At 31.7% G+C, this 17,977-nt stretch overlaps 1 protein-coding gene across 3 annotated transcripts in view; it reads left to right on the top strand.

The window, feature by feature from the left end:
- The window catches only part of LOC126734468 (serine/threonine-protein phosphatase 2A 56 kDa regulatory subunit gamma isoform-like), a 129,957-nt gene that overhangs the window by 86,987 nt on the left and 24,993 nt on the right, over positions 1 to 17,977 (top strand). For all 3 annotated transcript variants that reach the window (XM_050438112.1, XM_050438113.1, XM_050438111.1), the window contains 2 exons: positions 2,847 to 3,183; positions 8,839 to 9,125. In XM_050438112.1, coding sequence (XP_050294069.1) covers positions 2,847 to 3,183; positions 8,839 to 9,125 — 624 coding nt within the window. The remainder of the gene's footprint in view (positions 1 to 2,846; positions 3,184 to 8,838; positions 9,126 to 17,977) is intronic.

Raw genomic sequence — 17,977 nt, 5'->3', positions numbered from 1 at the left:
ACCTTCTCAGTCTCTAACGTTAAAATACAAACAATATCTGCCAGTCTCACAACCAAATAATAAACAAAAAATTTCAAAGCAAAATATTTCAAAAACCAACTTTTAATAATGCATATATTTTTGAAATAAGAATAAAAAGACCATCATTTAAAAAAATAAAATAGATGGTGTCCTATTTAAGAAATGTCTTTTATTTTTTTTTATTCTTTTTACATCATTTTACCTGTTATATTATTTCTTTTTACCTGTGTACTGTAACACTATATCTCGCAAAAACATGTCAAACCCTACAATTTTTACATTTACCATTTTCTTATACAGGTTGGCCCAAAAAAGTTAAGAGGGTTAAATTCTGAATAGTAACAATCGACATATTGGCCCAAACCTCGTTAATTTTATCAATTAAAGTTTGGAAATTTCGTGGTATGGATTTTACAATCAACCTTTTTCCACATGTTCCCAATGGGGTTTTAAATCCGGTTATTATGCTGGCCATTGGAGGACTTGAATATTGTTCTCCTGAAAAGCAATCCCATAAAACACACTCCTCCTTCCGTTCTTTATTATTGGTATTGTGTACTTCAGTTGGTACTTCGTATGAAGTACCAACATCTAACAAACGTAAAATTTTACAACGAGTTTCTTCGCTGAATAGTATTTTTTTCCAGGTTTCAAGAGACCAATTTAAAAAAAAACTGGCTGAAAATATTAATCAAACGCGTTCCTTCCAAAAATGCGTCGACTATCATATTTGCTTTAACTTCAGGCAAATTAGTTGATCTTTTGGTATACTTAAACCTGTAAAAAAATATAAGAAAAATAAGACAAAGCTTAATTTTTAAAATACGTTTTTTTTTTACCTGAAATAGGTCGAAAAAATTTAAAAAACTTGCTTTGTCCCATTAATAAGTGTATGATTTACATCAATTGTGACATACTAGTTTGTTTGACATTTTAAAGCGATCTCATTTTGCCGGCGAGCAGCTCTATTATGCACTTTTATACTAAATGGTGTTACTAAATCTAATGGTTATACTAAATCTTTGGAAATACCTATTTCATTCTATGTACCAAATACTAATAGTCTGGATGAGTGCTACCTTAAGAGTGTTTTATTTTGCGATTTACAAAATACATGTCAAATAAATATGTCTTTGTGATAAGAAGAGTTTAGAAGCATTGGCACTTGATTTTTCATTGTATTATATATAGAAAACAAAAAAGCTAGGAGTGTTTTTATAGATCTTGTAATAGTTATTTGAGGTACACCTCCTCTATATGCGTTTATAATTTTTTTCTTTTAGATTAATTGAACAATTGTTAAATTCACAAATACAACTCGACTAAATTTCGACCTCAAACAGGTTTCCTGATTGAAGAATAAAATAAAATATATAAGGATGTAGGCAGAGTGTGAGAAAGAATTGCTGTGAAAAAAAGTGGTCGCGTCGCCTATTAAATGCGAAATGATGGTTCAATATTCTTAATTGCCGTAGTACTATGTATCGATTTACTACACACGCGTTTATGATTCTTAATTTTTCTTCACTTCTTGCTCCAACGCAATAGCTATTAGTGCTTATTCGCTATTACAATAGTTGGAGAACATTTTTATTGTATATTTTTAGAACAATCGAGTTAAAATTTCGATATAAATTAGCTACTTTGAAACGCATCGCTTCCGACGTACGGTGACGTGTTATGTAGTTTCATAAAAAACCCACTGAGACACGACCTAGTTACAATACGGGCTAGGTGCGGATATTTAAGTCCCGACCTTTATATGCTGTATAAAGGTTGACATTATGGGGTCTAGCTATTAAATAACGAGACTGCTTATGAAAAACAGGTTTTATTTCAAAAATTATACTACAGTCGAACGCTGTCCCTGTGTTAAAGCAATTCTGGCAGAATTCTTTTGTTTAGGAGCTCCTTTTCATTCTCTCAAACCGTGTTCCTTCTAAGACAGATTTAATCTTCGAAAACAGGAAAAAGTCACCTCATTTTGGTTTACAGTTTGACTCCCTGAACCCATTCGGTTATCACAATGCCGTTGAAGTCAACAAAAACCATTAACATGTCTTTAACTTTCAATTTCCACATGCTTGATTTTTTTTATTGGGGATACATGAGTTTCCAATGCATAGATTGCCGCTTAGTTCCAACATATTGGAATGTCCAGGTTTCATCGCAAGTGATGATGTTCTGCATCAATTCAGATTCTTCATCTCACTCGTCCAGCTCCGACATTCTCTTAAGAAAATCTGACCTGATCTGTTGACAGACGAGCTTTTGGTCAGGGGTAAAATTTTTTGGGACCAACTTTCGGTCACTAAACTGGCTCAGTTGCTGCAGAAACAAGACTATAGAAAACCATTTATGCCACACGAGATAGGGAGCAATCTCATCAAGAGAGAATTCTCATCATACGCTCCTTTAACCATTCAATCTAACCATTCAGTCTTTTTTTAAGTTACCAGAAATCTCACATTGATCCGCTGCTCGCGTTTTTCATCACACGTTTTTATGGACACGAGACAAATAAACATATTCGCCTATAATCTCTACAGAAAAAATACTACTACATCGATAAAAAGGTGCTTTCATACTGGACTAGTAAGCCTATCAAACGCCAATCTAGGACGCCATTTGCGCACAAAGTCTCCTTATTTAATAAACAGTCATAAAAAAATAAGCAGACGGAATATAAACAAACCCTAGAATAACTTAAAAACAAAACCACTATTGCGTTTCAGTAGGCTTAAATATGATACTGCCAGGCCTAATTTAATTTTACTCATGCCTTTTCTCTATAAGTATTGGCTTATGACACTTGCTTTTTTTAGGTTTATATATGAAACAGAGCACCACAATGGTATTGCGGAACTTCTAGAAATTCTTGGATCGATCATTAATGGATTTGCGCTGCCTTTAAAAGAGGAGCACAAGGTGTTCCTTCTTAGAGTCCTAATGCCCCTTCACAAAGTCAAATCCCTATCGGTTTACCACCCCCAATTGGCCTATTGTGTAGTTCAGTTTCTGGAAAAGGACCCGTCTCTGACGCAACCTGTAATTACTAGTTTATTGAAGTATTGGCCGAAAACCCATAGTCCCAAAGAAGTGATGTTTTTGAACGAATTAGAGGAGATCTTGGATGCGATTGAACCAGTCGAGTTTCAAAAGGTATGTAGTTTAGAATGGTAAATGTCATAATGGTGAATTATTTATATGTGAAAAAAGATTTTGAAGGACACTTAAAAGCAACAAGGATATATGTATAATTTACTTCAATAAAAAGGGATACAGGAATAAACAATAAACTTAAATAATACATATACATTTAGGCGCAAAAATAGGGGTTTTTTAACTTGGAGTTTTCCTTGTGCGACGACATACATTTTTAGAAAAGAAGCGAATTTTTAAATACAATTTTCTCAAATTCAAAGGACATATGGTCATTTGCAATAATAAAAATCTATGAAAAATCAAATAATACTGTAATAGTAATTAAAATCGTTAAAAAAGGTTGTTTTTCTTTAACGATAACGCTCGCCTGACATGTCATAAACAGAAGTGTTTAGGTTTTTTTTTTTATCTTTATTGATAAGACACGCACGACATTTCATAGTATTTGGTATTATGCCTTAGCCGAGCACGAAAATTGCTCGTGATTTTGTTAGAAGTGGAGGTCTTCTTAATTAGAACGCACTTAGAATACTGCAGGACGAAAAAAGTGTTTTAGATATCGTTGATTACTGGTTGTTGAAAGTCCACCAACCAGTACGAGAGAAATAGCACAGCAAGTTGAGGCCTCCCATAGGAAAGTATCAAATATTTTACATGAAAATCAAGTTTGTCCGTATCACATGCAGCGAGTTTCCAAAGAGTGCAATTTTGTGCGTGTGTTTTACAGCAAAACGCCTACGATGAAAATTTTACTAAATTTATTCTACTAACGGATGAGGCAACTCTTACTCGCAATTGAATAAATATTTTTCCAAACAGGCATATATGGGCTATTGAAGATCCCCACGCTATGCAGCAAACTAATTTTCAAGATATATTGTTGTTAAATGTTTGGGCTGGTAATCTTCATGGTAAAAGTATTTTTTCTTTCATATTACCTGACTGAATAAATGGTTTACACTGTATATTCTTTTTGCCAGAACTACTTGAGAATGTGTCCCTAAATGTAAGATAATCCACTATTTAAATAGAGAATTTACCAACAGATGGATAGGCCATAATGGACCAATAAGATGGCCTCCAAGATCGCCAGACGTGTGATTTTTTTTGTGGAGCTACATGAAAAGTTTAGTCCCGGCATGCACAAATTCATGGATACGCCGAGCGACAGTTTGTGTGAACGAATCCAATGATGGTCATTTTGAACAATTTTTTTAGGCAGGCACTTTTTGTTAGAAATTATAATTACTTAATAAATAATCTTTTTGCACAAAGGCTTATTTGATTTTCAATATTATTTAAATTGACCACGTTTTTTAGTTTTCGAGAAAATTACATTTAAAAAATGCGTTTCCTTTATGAAGTTGTGGTCTTACAAGGAAAACATCAACTTAAAAAATACCCTGTATAGGCACAGAAATCTATTTTATAACTTACTAACTATAAACAATTAAACTCAATTCTTGAATAATTATTTAAATGTTTCCTTAGATAAAAAAATAAATAAGTTTTTCACCATAAGCATACAATTTTCATTATATTCGGATATCGAAATATCTGGAGTAGCTGCAGTGTAGTTTCCTTCGGCCAATTTCTTTTCCAACCTAGTCTCCAGCACAGCAAAGGCCTAAAATTAAAGAAAAACGTGCATAAGTTTCTAGCAGTATATAAATGTACATACTGTCGCGTTTTTATTGTTCGCGTAGGTGTGATTTTAAACACTCGATGCACAAAATAAATAACTGACTTACTACATACATCACTCACTAAACACAATGGCTTAAGACTACTAAAAGCATTTATTTATGCTGTATTTACTTAGTTCTATTTATTTCGAGTTAGAAGTCGTGCCAATATTCCGACTTGAACTGGCATCCTAGCGGGGAAGGCTCCTTACATATTACTTCGACTATTCCGGGAGATTCGCTAACCTTCCACATGTTTGTCTCCAGAGATGTCGCGCGGTGTGCCGACCGCTTGCGCCACAGATATGATTCCCAAATGACGGAGAACATCTGATATATTCGCGGCTGTTTAGATCGTTAAACTGCTCCCTCCCTAAGCTTCTTCCTAATTCAAAAGATGGCGGATGACGGTATTGGCAGAAAAAGCCCTTCTTGCGCCCGGAACTCTTATAAAAATAACAATTCACTCGTTTCTCCAGAGAACCACGTTAATGAATATAAAAGCATACCAAAACTTGCACACTGTAAAGCTGAGGATCACTTCTAGCATGTTGCGAATCATCCTCTAGTCCAATATTACGTCCAAAAACGTTACTGGTTCATTAGGAAAATCTATATACCTACTTGAAATTCGAGTTGAAGTCAAATTCGAGTTAAAACATCGACTGTTTCATATATGTTTGTAAGGTAGGTTTATATTATTGAGTCCGCATGCCGCATGCTTGGGAATTGCCAAGCTTCTCAGTCCTTGACAAGCAATTTCTCCTTTGGGGAACAAAAAGCGTCCCAAACATCCTTATAGGTTGGCTTCTGATGTGACGGCTCTTTGTAACCAGGTAAAAAATCTTTTAACCGGGCTCTTCTCTTCATAGGTGCTTGCTTGACCGATAAAGTTCTTGAGTTTTGCTGAACTTTCTGCGGAAAACTTTGATTATTTGCAAATCCTTGGTTTCACAATTTGCCAGAGCATACTCAGCTGGAGCAGTAAACAGGTCTTACTCGACTTCACAGGTCAGGCCAGACAGACTCTTTTGGCCCTATGAATGATGGGCTATGAACTCGTTGAATGTCAAATCTGGCTTGGTTTCCATAATAATGAGCCAATCGGTTAAAGTGAATGACTGGAGCTTAACCCGTGTAGCGACTTTTATATAATTATAACAATATAACATTTTTAAATCATCTTGATAAAAAAAAATTAAATATTTCAAAAATAAAGACGGTGGTGGTGGCCATGATCTTTATTTTTCTAATAACTAATTTTTTTTACGAAGATAATAGATAAACTGGTTGTCTTAAATTTGAAAAAAAAATAGTTATAATATGAAATTTAAAGAAAATGCAATTTTAAAATTTAAGATGGAAATTAATAGGATGGTTACGCCCTCTGGTGGTCATTTTTAGAACTTGAAAATATTTTCTATGTTCATGATCTTCATGACCGATTTACCCAATATTTTTTAACCCCTATTATAGTCATACGGCGAACAGTTCCCGAGATATGGCCGAGTCTTACTGGGTCACTTAAGATATACCGGGTGACACAGAAAAAAGGGAACACTTAATAACTTTTTTACTTTTCAAAATAAACAAATGAAATTTAGTATATCGATAGAATAGTTATAAGAGCACCTCTTGACATATCAATTGTTTTCCATTACTTCCGGTTTAACAGGAAGAGACACTAACTTTCTTATTTTAAATGGGACACTTGGTATATTATTACGTATTTTAATAGAAAATGATATTCTGAAAATAATGATACTCTATTTGCTACTTTTGTTTTATACTTATAGAAAAAATCATTTTGGGTGCCATGAATGCGTTGAAAGTTTTAATTTTTATTCAACTAATCTATTCAAAATTTCCAAGCCAGTATTTTTGGCTTCTACTTTATTTCTTTCGATAGCACGTTGTTGGGAACACTACTTTTGATATGCAGATTTTATATAATTATTTTTTAAATAGATAAAAAAACAGTCATTAGAAATAAAAGTCAATTAAAATAGCACACTGTGATTTAGTCAATATTAGGAGGCTTTTTAATGACACGCGTGCCTATTTTAACTAATACATCATGTTTTGTACAACGTCATATTACTATTTGAAAATAAATGAACAAATTTTTCAATGCAACATTTTTTTAAATATACATATTTTATTTGACATTTATCTGACATAACGTAGGTACACACAAACAGTACACAAACAGGAAAAATATTAGGTTTATAAATTATGCTAGTATAAAACTTTTTACATCACCCGTTTATTAACGTTTAAAAAAAAACACGGCAATCTAGATATACAAGGGGATGTTTAATTTTATATTTGATAAAGTTCTATCAATCACCTCCAGCTCATCTCACTTTGATAGGTCAAATGGAAACCCCCATCGTGTGACATCATTGTTAGCAGCATTAAAATGTTATATTTGCGATATAATAATAAAGTCTGTTTTTAAATTCCTCACCAACATGGCCACACTCCAACGGCGGAGCTCCATCCTGCTGAAAGCGTAGTTCGTTTTCCAATTCAGTTGTTATTAAATGATCAATTACACCTTCAAGTAGGTGTAAGTAGAGCTCTCCAGTAAAATTTTCTTCAATAAACAATGGTCCTATAACAGCATTTCCGATAATACCGGCCCGAACATTAACTTTTGGTGGTCACTGTGTAGTATCCTCTCTAAAAATGTGGGGATTGTCGTCAGTATCGACAATTCTGTTTATTGACATGGCCGTAAGTTGGACATTATTATATTATAAATTGGACACTGTATTCTATGAAAATCGCCCTTCTAAAGTTCCTGTAAAATTTGCATCTTGTACGCATGTTATTTATGTAACTTTAATGCTTTTCGTACAAGTTCATGTGATATTTCAGTGAGGAGTGCTACTGTACGGAGAGAATTGGTGGGTTCTGCAACGAATGTCCCAAAGTCTCTACTTGAGCATGAGCATCTTCGTTTAAAACACGCCGATTTGCCCTTTTTTGTTTCCAACTGAACCCGTTTCAGTAAATTTAGCTACAAAGTCCAAAATGTATCTGTGACTTTAAAATTTGGATTTCTGTTATTAAAAACTTCTGCCGTTCTTCTTGCGCATCTTCCTTGCTCGCCATAAACAAAAATCATTTAAATTATTTGCCTAAGCATGTATATCATAGTTACTAAAAATGACCCCCATCTATCGCAATAAATGTTAACTGATTTAAATATCTAGTAACATTGACTGGTAGGAAAGTTCACTAAATAATATTTTAAATTTCGGATCATATCATTAAATTGTATTGAGACGAATTCCATTGGAAACGAAAATAAACAAAAAGAAAGAAAAAAAAATGTAAATGGTTATCTTTGATGACCCAAGAGAATTTATCGGATTGACAAACACTTCCAGTGATAAATGCACCTGTTCTGTTTATGGGCATGTCAAAAAACAATGAGTCAATAGGTTAGTAAAATGATGTATTGATTTATTAGCACAATTTACTAATCTAAAAAAAAGACATGTTCCAATACAAATCTTAGCTTTACCGTAATTAAAACACTTACAGGAATAATGTACGATTAAATAACCTTAAATTTACAATGATTAAATAACCCTAACTAACACAGCACTCAAATTTAAAAAATAAGGTTCTAGGGGGTATTGGGTTGAAAGAGGCAAAGTGATTTTTACATAAAAATTGTTTCCCCTCGATAATAAAATTGACGTGTCGTAGCGATTTTATAAAAACCTAATGCGTTTCGAAATAATAGGGGTGCGAAGTTTTTTAATTCACACCCTTTGGTACAAAATCGTATGTCAATTTTCTATTTATTTCAATGCAAGATGGAGTATTTTCAGCATACCTCAATTTAAAAACCGTTTGAGTTAATTTCGTATAGACTATAATTCCCAAAACGTTTTCACTTATACTTGGCCTAACAAGCATCATTTTAAAAATGTTTTATATTTTGTTTTAGATAATGATTCCTCTATTCCGTCAACTGGCGAAATGTGTGAGTTCGCCCCATTTTCAAGTGGCGGAACGCGCCTTATATTATTGGAACAACGAGTACGTGATGTCGTTGGTATCACTTAATGCTGCCGTAATTTTACCGCTGATGTTTCCCAGTCTGTATAAGAACTCAAAGAGTCACTGGAATAAAACAATCCATGGTCTGATTTATAATGCGATGAAGCTTTTTATGGAGATGAACCAGAAGCTCTTCGACGAATGTATCCAGCAGTATCGACAGGAGAGGCAGCGGTAAGTTATTTCAAGGATGAAGAAACAAACGAAGAAAGGAAAGAAAAAACGAAATATTTAAAGAAAGAAAACGAAATATGTTTGCGCCGATATTTGAAATTCATCGGTAATAAGACCATTGCCAAAACTTAAAAATCGGCAGACTAGGAAATACAAAGAAGTAAATTATTATTTTCTAAAATTATACAGTCTCCATTTAATATCGCGAGGAATGGTAATTATTAGAAGGACTAATTTTGAAAGTTAGTTGATGTATTGTGTCTCAAAAAAGCGTTGTACATACTTTGATTATTATTTTTTAAATGGAACTACCTATATTTTTTCTTCAAAATGGGTTTAATTTGACTCTCTTTAATCCTAAAACTGTTTTGTCCTAAAATGTGACGCTGCCTAACTACTTTAACAATTTAAAGACATTTTTATGAAGATCAATGTATCACTTAAATCTTAATATTTTCCACCGACGTTCTTTATCTTTTTGAAAAATCTATGTAGTCTAGAGTCCATTGCTAAGTTTATTTTATCTTTTGAAATTTCAAAATAATATTTTTTTATACAGAGCGATTAAAGTCGTTACTTAAATAATGATATTTTCAATTCAATTTTCCGTTATTCTTTTTAATAGAACACCCTGCACCTAGTAACGCGTTTTGATAGAGCATTCTTATATATTTAATTTGATACCAACAAATTTGCGTTTATCTCTAACCGGTTTCGCAAAATTTGTTCTTAAAAAAAAATGACACATTTTTTTATAGTCATTACAACGTTTATACTGTTTACTTGAGAATGATTAGAGCATACTGGAAACGTAGAGTATAAAGAGCAAACTAGAACAAAAACAATTTTAAATAAAGAAATCAAATTGGCATTCACCAAGTTGGTTGTTGAAAATCCAGAAATTGAAGTAAGAGAAATAAGTAAGGATACAAATACAGAAATTGTCCGTAGGAAAATGCTACAAGAAAAATAAATCTCATTTCCATCAAGTTCCCTACCATTTTATTTATTTATTTATTTATTTTACAATACAAGCCTTACAGGTAAATAAATACCTATCTACAAGGCAGGAAAGACCTTCAAATACATAAATATAACTTATGCTAACTAAGAAAAATGTATATATAACTTGTTACAAAAATCTTCTAAGCTAACTAAAACTAACTAAAAAATTGCATAAAAAGTAATAAGAGGCATAGAAAATAAGTAACAAAAACGATCAAAACCTAATGTGCTGACTATAAACCTCAATTTTTATTAACGGAAATGGCTATATTATTTACAAAAAATAGCTTAATACAAACTCAGGTTATTTGTGGCTTAGTGTTCAAGCGACATAAGGCTTCCTTTGTAATATTGAAAATGTCAAAATGAGCATCATTATTGTAAATACTACACATGGTATAAATTGGTGAAAATTTAAGTAGATTTGTTCTAGGAGTAGGGAGATGAAACGTGGTATGATGTCTATTATTGAGACGAGGCACAAAAAAATATAATTTTGACACTAATGGCGGACTATCGATTAGATAATTAAGTAATTTATGCAATGTCATAAGAGCAGAAAAGGTTCGTCGAGTTTCTAGGGAACAAATATTAAAACGTTGGAGCAGATCATCATGTGGAAAACCCTGAGGTGGGTATACATTATCACACTTAAAACATAAGTATTTTAAAAAGCGCCTTTGCACTTGCTCTAGATTGTTAATGTGTACATTATAAGCCGGCGACCATATCACCGAAGCATATTCCAATCGTGATCGTACATATGCAAAATATAATGTTTTTATGGCATCTGGATTTCTGAAATCCTTAGTGCTTCTATAAATAAATCCATATGATTTTGACGCTTCTGAGACTACTGTGTCAATATGGTATGAGAAAGACAGTTTGGTATCAAAGTACACTCCCAAGTCTTTAAAAGAATTTGTGCGTATTAATGTAGTCGTATTTAAAGCGTAGTTAAATAATAACGGTTTTAATTTGTTGGTATATGTCATAACATTACATTTAGAAACATTCAACTTTAGACCATTTTCTACACACCAAGCATTTACCAAGTCAAGATTATACTGCAATCTATGACAATCTGCGAGATTTCTTATTTTATTATATAACTTGATATCGTCTGCATAAAGTAAAAAATCGCAATCTAATTTATCACCAATATCGTTAATAAAATAGTTGAACAGTAGCGGTCCAAGCACAGATCCCTACGGGACACCAGAAACTACATCATAGGAGCTTGACCTTTCGCCGTATAACTCCACGTACTGACTTCTACCACATAGATATGAGCGAAACAATTGAAGAGAGACAGCTGAAAATCCAAAATTACTAAGCTTATCAACAATTAAACTATGATTCAATTGATCGAAAGCCTTGCTAAAATCCAGGTATATAACATCCATCTGTTCCCCATTATCAACTGCCTCAGCAATATTCTGAGTTATAAGCAAAAGGTTTGTGCTCATAGACCTTATCGTGAATTAAAAATTCAAAAACTTTACAAAAATCGCAAATTATAGATATAGGTCTATAATTACATATATCGGACTTATTACCTTTTTTAAATACAGGACAAACCTTGGAAACTTTCCATAATGCAGGAATAGACCCCGATAAAAGACAAGTTGTTAAACAAAACAAGTAAAGGCTTTACAAGTATATGCCTACAGTCCTTAATAATAAATGCAGGAATAAGATCCGGTCCTGTTGTAAATTTAGGTTTTAATTTGTTTAAAGCATTGAGTACTTCGCGTTCTGAAAAACAAGAAATATTTATATTAAGAGAGTTATTTGGGGTATGATGAGAATTAGGGCGTAAATTATTATTTAAAAAAGATCGTTTAAAGTAGTCAGCGAAGGAATTAACTATTTCAAGGGTGCCCTTTATAGGAGTGCCCTTGTAAAACATATCTTTAGGAATATCTCTTGTATTTTTTTTATTCTTTATACCTACATAGATTTTCCAAAAAGATAAAAAACGTCGGTTGTAAATATTTAAGTGATACATTCATTTCGTGAAAATTTCTTCAAATTGTTAATAGCTAAGCAACGTCGAATTTTAGGGAAAAACAATTTTAGGGTTAAAGCAAGAGTCAAATGAGACCCATTCAAAAAAAAAAATAGGTGGTTCCATTAAAAAAAAATTTTAAATTATGAACCACGCTTTTTTGAGACTGTATCAAACTAATTTTAAAAAGTAGCCCCTCTAACACAATTAACATTCCCCTTATGAAAGGTTTTTTCCCTTTCAAGATTTAGACACAATCGAGCATCGCGATGTTAAATGGACACCCTATATACGAATTATAGAATTTTTATGTAGCTGTTGTACCTGGAATGCTTTTTATTTTGATTAAAATAAGGTAATATCAAGAATGGACGAATTGACCTTCTCTAACCGTGAGAGACAGCAACTTTCTTATTTTAACTGAGACACGTATTTCTGATAATGATATACCATTTGCTCATTTTTGATTTATCGAAAAGTTATAGAAAAAAATAATTTTTTTATTGTTACAAAAATTTTGGCAGAATGCGGTAAAGTTTTAATTTTTAATCAAGTAATTAGGAAAAAATTGTTATCATTGTATTTTAGTGCTTAATTTTTTACACGTCTATTTCGAAATATCCAAATTAGGATTTTTGGCATTTAAGTCATGTAAATAAACGCATTTAATTAATAAATTGAAGTTTATCAAAATAACAGAGAACGGTTTGATTTGTTAAATAGCAGGAGACTTTGTAATGTCACGACTGCCTATTTTTTCAATTGTTTTTGTGGAGATTTATGTGTAAGCAAGAGCCTTTAAAAAGAATACTTAAAATATAAAAAAATTTTAAAAGATTTCACAAGAAAATCTCCAAGGTGACATGAGATAAATACAGGGCGATATTTTTCATTTTAATACAATAGAACATGTATCCTTTTAACGGCTTAATGAAAATATTATAACATTAATATATGATATTCACGCCTCAAAGATGAAATGTATTTTTAATAAGCCTTATACAGGGTGTCTCACAACGAATAGACGCGATCGATATCTCAGAAACTAATTTTTCAAAAATGTTGACGCAGTCGATGGAGGCCACACAATAAGATATTTTGACAGTTGTGACGTTTCCGGTTATGCCGGAAGTAGGTGTTAGCTTCGTTATTTTAAATGGAACACCCTCTATATTACATTTATTTATTTTATTATATTTACATTTTTGACTTTCACGTGAAATTCTAGGTATATTTTGCGTATAATGTCCTATACCTAAGTGAAACCGTTTTTGACATATTTTAATTTCAGGTGAAAAATTATGTTTATAAGTCCTAACATAATTACCGATTACTCTTTTTTAGTAGCCTTTATTTATTGGTTAGTTTTGGTTTTATTTCAAAGGAAGGACCACTTTAAAAGACTATTTTAATATTTGGCTAAAAAAACGATACAAGGGGGTCAAAAACTAGCATTAAAAATTAAAATGAAAGAATCATTAAAAGTCAATTTTTTTAAATGGAAACCCGCTATTTTTATAATTTTTTCATAAACATAATTAAAAATAAGGTTAACATAACAAAAATTGATAGTTTCCGAAATATTAGCAGTTTAAATTCGGCCTAATATTAAAAGCCGCATAGTAATACGGCTCAAGGGTTGTTGATTAGTTGGCCATGAAATTTTTAAAATTTTCTATTATTCGCCTAACAGCGCAACATGATGGTTTTTATTTTTCTGGAAATCTATCGACAAATATTTGGCTTGTTCTCGATAAAACTTTGTTACATTCTCCAGAGATAATAAACAAATTTAAATAATCTTCGTGTGTATAATTTAACCTCCCAGGCATATTAGTTTTTGAAAAACTACGAAATTACAAGCAATACTGGCAGTTCTGTTACAGTCTATTGTCTTACTGCCGTTTCTAGCGGTTACTATGACAACCCTCATGGCCAACTAATTAACAATCCTTGAGCCGTGTTACTATGCGGTTTTTAATATTAGGACAAATTTAAACTGCTAATATTTCGGACCTATCAATTTTTGGAATAGATAGCCTTATAAAAATAAAGGATTTCCATTTAAAAAAATTGACTTAATGATTTTTTTTATTTTAATTTTTAATGCTAGTTTTTGACCCCCTGTATCTTTTTTTTTAGCCAAATATTAAAGTGGTCCTTCCTTTAAAATAAAACCAAAACTAAACAATAAATAAAGGCTACTAAAAGGGAGTAATCGGTAATTATGTTAGGGCTTATAAACATAATTTTTTACATGAAATTAAAAATATGTCAAAAACGGTTACACTTAGGTATAGGACATTATATACAAAATATGCCTAGAATTTTACTCACGTAAAATGTAAAAATGAAGCCAAAAATGTAAAAATATACAGGGCGTTCCGTTTAAAATAACGTTCCTGTTTAAAATAACGAAGTTGACACCTACTTCTGGTATAACCGCAAACGTCACAACTGTCAAAATATTTTAGTTGTGTGGCTCCCCACGACTCCGCCATGTTGCCAAATTTTCACAGACTATTTATTTTATTTATACAGACTATTTATTTATATAGACACCCTGTATAATCCACAGATACGATAAAGGTATCGATTAAATAATGCAGCATATGAACAATTAAAAAAAGAACATAAAATAGAAGCGAAGAGGCACTTGAAAACAATACCGTAAGAAAGGGGCATTTTAAAGATCTTAGTCTGAAATTGATTTAAAATCCGTGTGGAGCCTTAGAACATTGAAAGTCTAGAATTAGTAAACAGCAACGTTGTTTGAGTTCAACATGTGCACAGGAGCAAGGGGAGTGTTTAGTTTACAAACATATTAATCTATTCTCTGTTGTCAAGTTTACACACATTTTCAAAAGTGGAAATTTTCAGCTATATATCAACACATATTATAATGTTAATTTAACTTATTGATGTTAGATTTGGGATTAAAACTAAAAAGTAGAAATAGCAATTTTTTATTATAACCGCAAAAATAACAACTACAAACCAAAAAAATAAAAACATTCTTATCCCTAAAACCGCTTCTAAAAAATTTGATATGGCAACACCGCAGGTAAAAGCTGATGTTATCTTGCAAAATGTCAAAATGACAAACGTCTTTCTGTTTACATTCGGTATTTGTGAAGTTCTGTGTTTTTTCTTTAGTTTTTGGCTGAAAAGAGAAAAGTTGTAAGAGTTGAGTCATTCAGTGTGTTTGTGAACTGTTACAATGATAAAAACTTGTGCCGTTTGTGCCGCACCATGGGAAAAAAGCGAACATCATATCAGGCACAAAAGGTAAAAAGTAAAACCTTATAAACCCTGGGAAGTGTGTAAAATGAGTAATTTACGCATGGTAGTAGAAAAATACTGCGTGCTTTGTTTTCGTTTAAGTGAAAATCATTTGCTGCAAAACGCGCAGAGGCTGTAATGGTGATATCATCGATAAAAAGCTTAGAACATTGAAAGGCTAGAAGTAGTATGGCCTGGAACTATGGGCAGGTTTGTTTGCTTGCAACATCTCTGATGCAATGATGCTAAATGCTTATATAGAAATGGCAAACATTTTAAATTAAAAAACTTTATAATATCATAAAAATTTTCAGTTATTTCTGAAAGCACAAAACAATACTACTGCTCTTCTTTAATAAAATATCGAGCATTTTTTAAAATAAAATCCGATAAGATACTCTATTAATCTAAGAATCTATAATATCATACATTTTAATAATTAATTGCATGTAATTAAACAAAAATATAACACAATAAAATACTATATCACTTTTAAATAAAAAACTAATGATGGTCACTTGTGAATAAGAACTGCCATACATGGCATAAAACTCTTATTTGTACTTATCGCTGTCTATTTTGAGTAACTTTTCCTTAGCGAAGTCAGGGTATGTGTAGCAGTTGAATTAAAACGGCTTGGATGAGAAATATTAATTGCTGACCTAGACCCCACGGTTATTGTAGAACTATTAACTATAAACTATCTAACTATCTCAGATGCAGTTATTGTTGATGGTAAATGATCAGATCTGTAATTATGCAAAATTTGGTGTATCAAGAATATTAATCTATTTTAATTATCCTTGTCTATAATAGCTTCACTGTTTGTACTATGTACTGTTTTGAAAGCTAAAGAACTTTCCTGAATAGTGCTAAGGCTAATAGAAGCTTTCAGGTGTAAATCACTTGGTAAATTAACTAAATTATCAGCTGCTGTATTTTTAACCAGTGCATCAGAAATCTTAGTAAAAAAAAGTTTTACACACATACCTAATTCAATAGGAATTAGGTATGTTAGCTTTAGTATAAGGGTTTCCGCTCTCGATGATGATGTCATCCGTAAATCGCTGTCTCGGTAACCATCGAAGCCAAGATTATGTTTAGGTTGCATTTAATTTAATTTTTGATTTGGTTAGATTTTGCGAAGTCAGTAGTCGTCGCGCTCTTGACTTGATAAAATCGTATATTAAAAACAATTTGAGGCAATTTGTTGTGTTATATTTAAAATAGAAGAATTAATTAACTTAAAATCTAACAGGTATAAATAAAGCTTATATTACTAAAACTAATACTTTTTGTGACGAAGCTGTATGTTTTACAACACAGCCCAAGCACAAGTTTTAAAAGGCTTGTTTTTTTAGCTTACGTAATATAAGAAATTACTTCTAAGGAAGTGATCTGAACAAACAAATATGGTCTTTTTAATCGTGTTGATTTCCAGTAATGAAATCCATTGTTCTCTTTGGGCATGGTCATTAGGCAATCTATAATAAATATTTGACATTTAATCAAAAAGCAAAAAAAAATTACTTAATACATTAATATGTAGTGCCAATTACTATATACATATATTATTGAAATTTGCATTAAAGTAAAACAAAAAAAAAATCAAACGAATTTTAGGGAAAGACAAAATTAACTTTATACATAGATATATAGATATATAGATATTCTTTAAAGGCAATAAAAAATTAGGAATTTCTCTATCTACCTAATGTCTATATTAAAAAATATATATATATATATATAGTTATATAGTTTTTATTAGGTTTATTTCTATAAGATCCCTTATTCTACGTTTATGATGATGGTAGCCCCATGGTGTGATGTGAGAGTACCGGTACTTACTTGTGAAAAGATCTGCTGGAATCGCTTTTTTATCATGATGCGGCACAAACGATACAAGTTTTTGCCATCCTAGCAATTAAAAAAAAACACTAAAATGTGACCTTTTTCCTTTTTTAAAAATGAAAGAAAATAGACAAATCCCGAATATAAACAAAAAGTCGTTTGACAGATGACACTACGCGTATCGCTCAGACGCTTAAGCTTCCGGTGTTGTCGGTTCAAATTTAAGAAGCAGTTTTAGGAATAAGAATGTTAATAATTTAATTTTTTTTGTTTAAGGATATTATATTTATTCTTAAAATAGGTTAATTCTGTTTATACTTTTTATTTTTAATTTTCCTGTAAAATACAACTCTTGCCCCAGTGCACATGTTGGACTCAAACAAAGTTGTTGATTACTAATTCTGGCCTTGGCTTTCTCTCAATGTTCTAAGATAAAAAGTATAAATTTTACATTGGGCTCAATGTGTGAAAAATCATTTACAAAAATTAAGAATAATAAGGGTTTAAGGACAAACTTGCTAAGGTCACAGAACATGGAAGTAGAAACAGATCTTTCATTAAATGAAGTTAAAATGTACGACGTATCAATATTACCTTTTTCAAAGATAGGAGTTACTAATGCCTCTTAAAGTATGTTGGGAAAAAATGAGTTATTAATACAAGTATTTAGAAGCTTCGTTAATGGGGAGACAATTCGGTTTTT

The sequence above is a fragment of the Anthonomus grandis genome, chromosome 3, assembly GCF_022605725.1.
Source record: "Anthonomus grandis grandis chromosome 3, icAntGran1.3, whole genome shotgun sequence".
Lineage (NCBI taxonomy): Eukaryota > Metazoa > Arthropoda > Insecta > Coleoptera > Curculionidae > Anthonomus > Anthonomus grandis.
The sequence above is the reverse complement of the archived record's forward strand: the minus strand, read 5'-3'. Positions and strand labels throughout refer to the sequence as shown.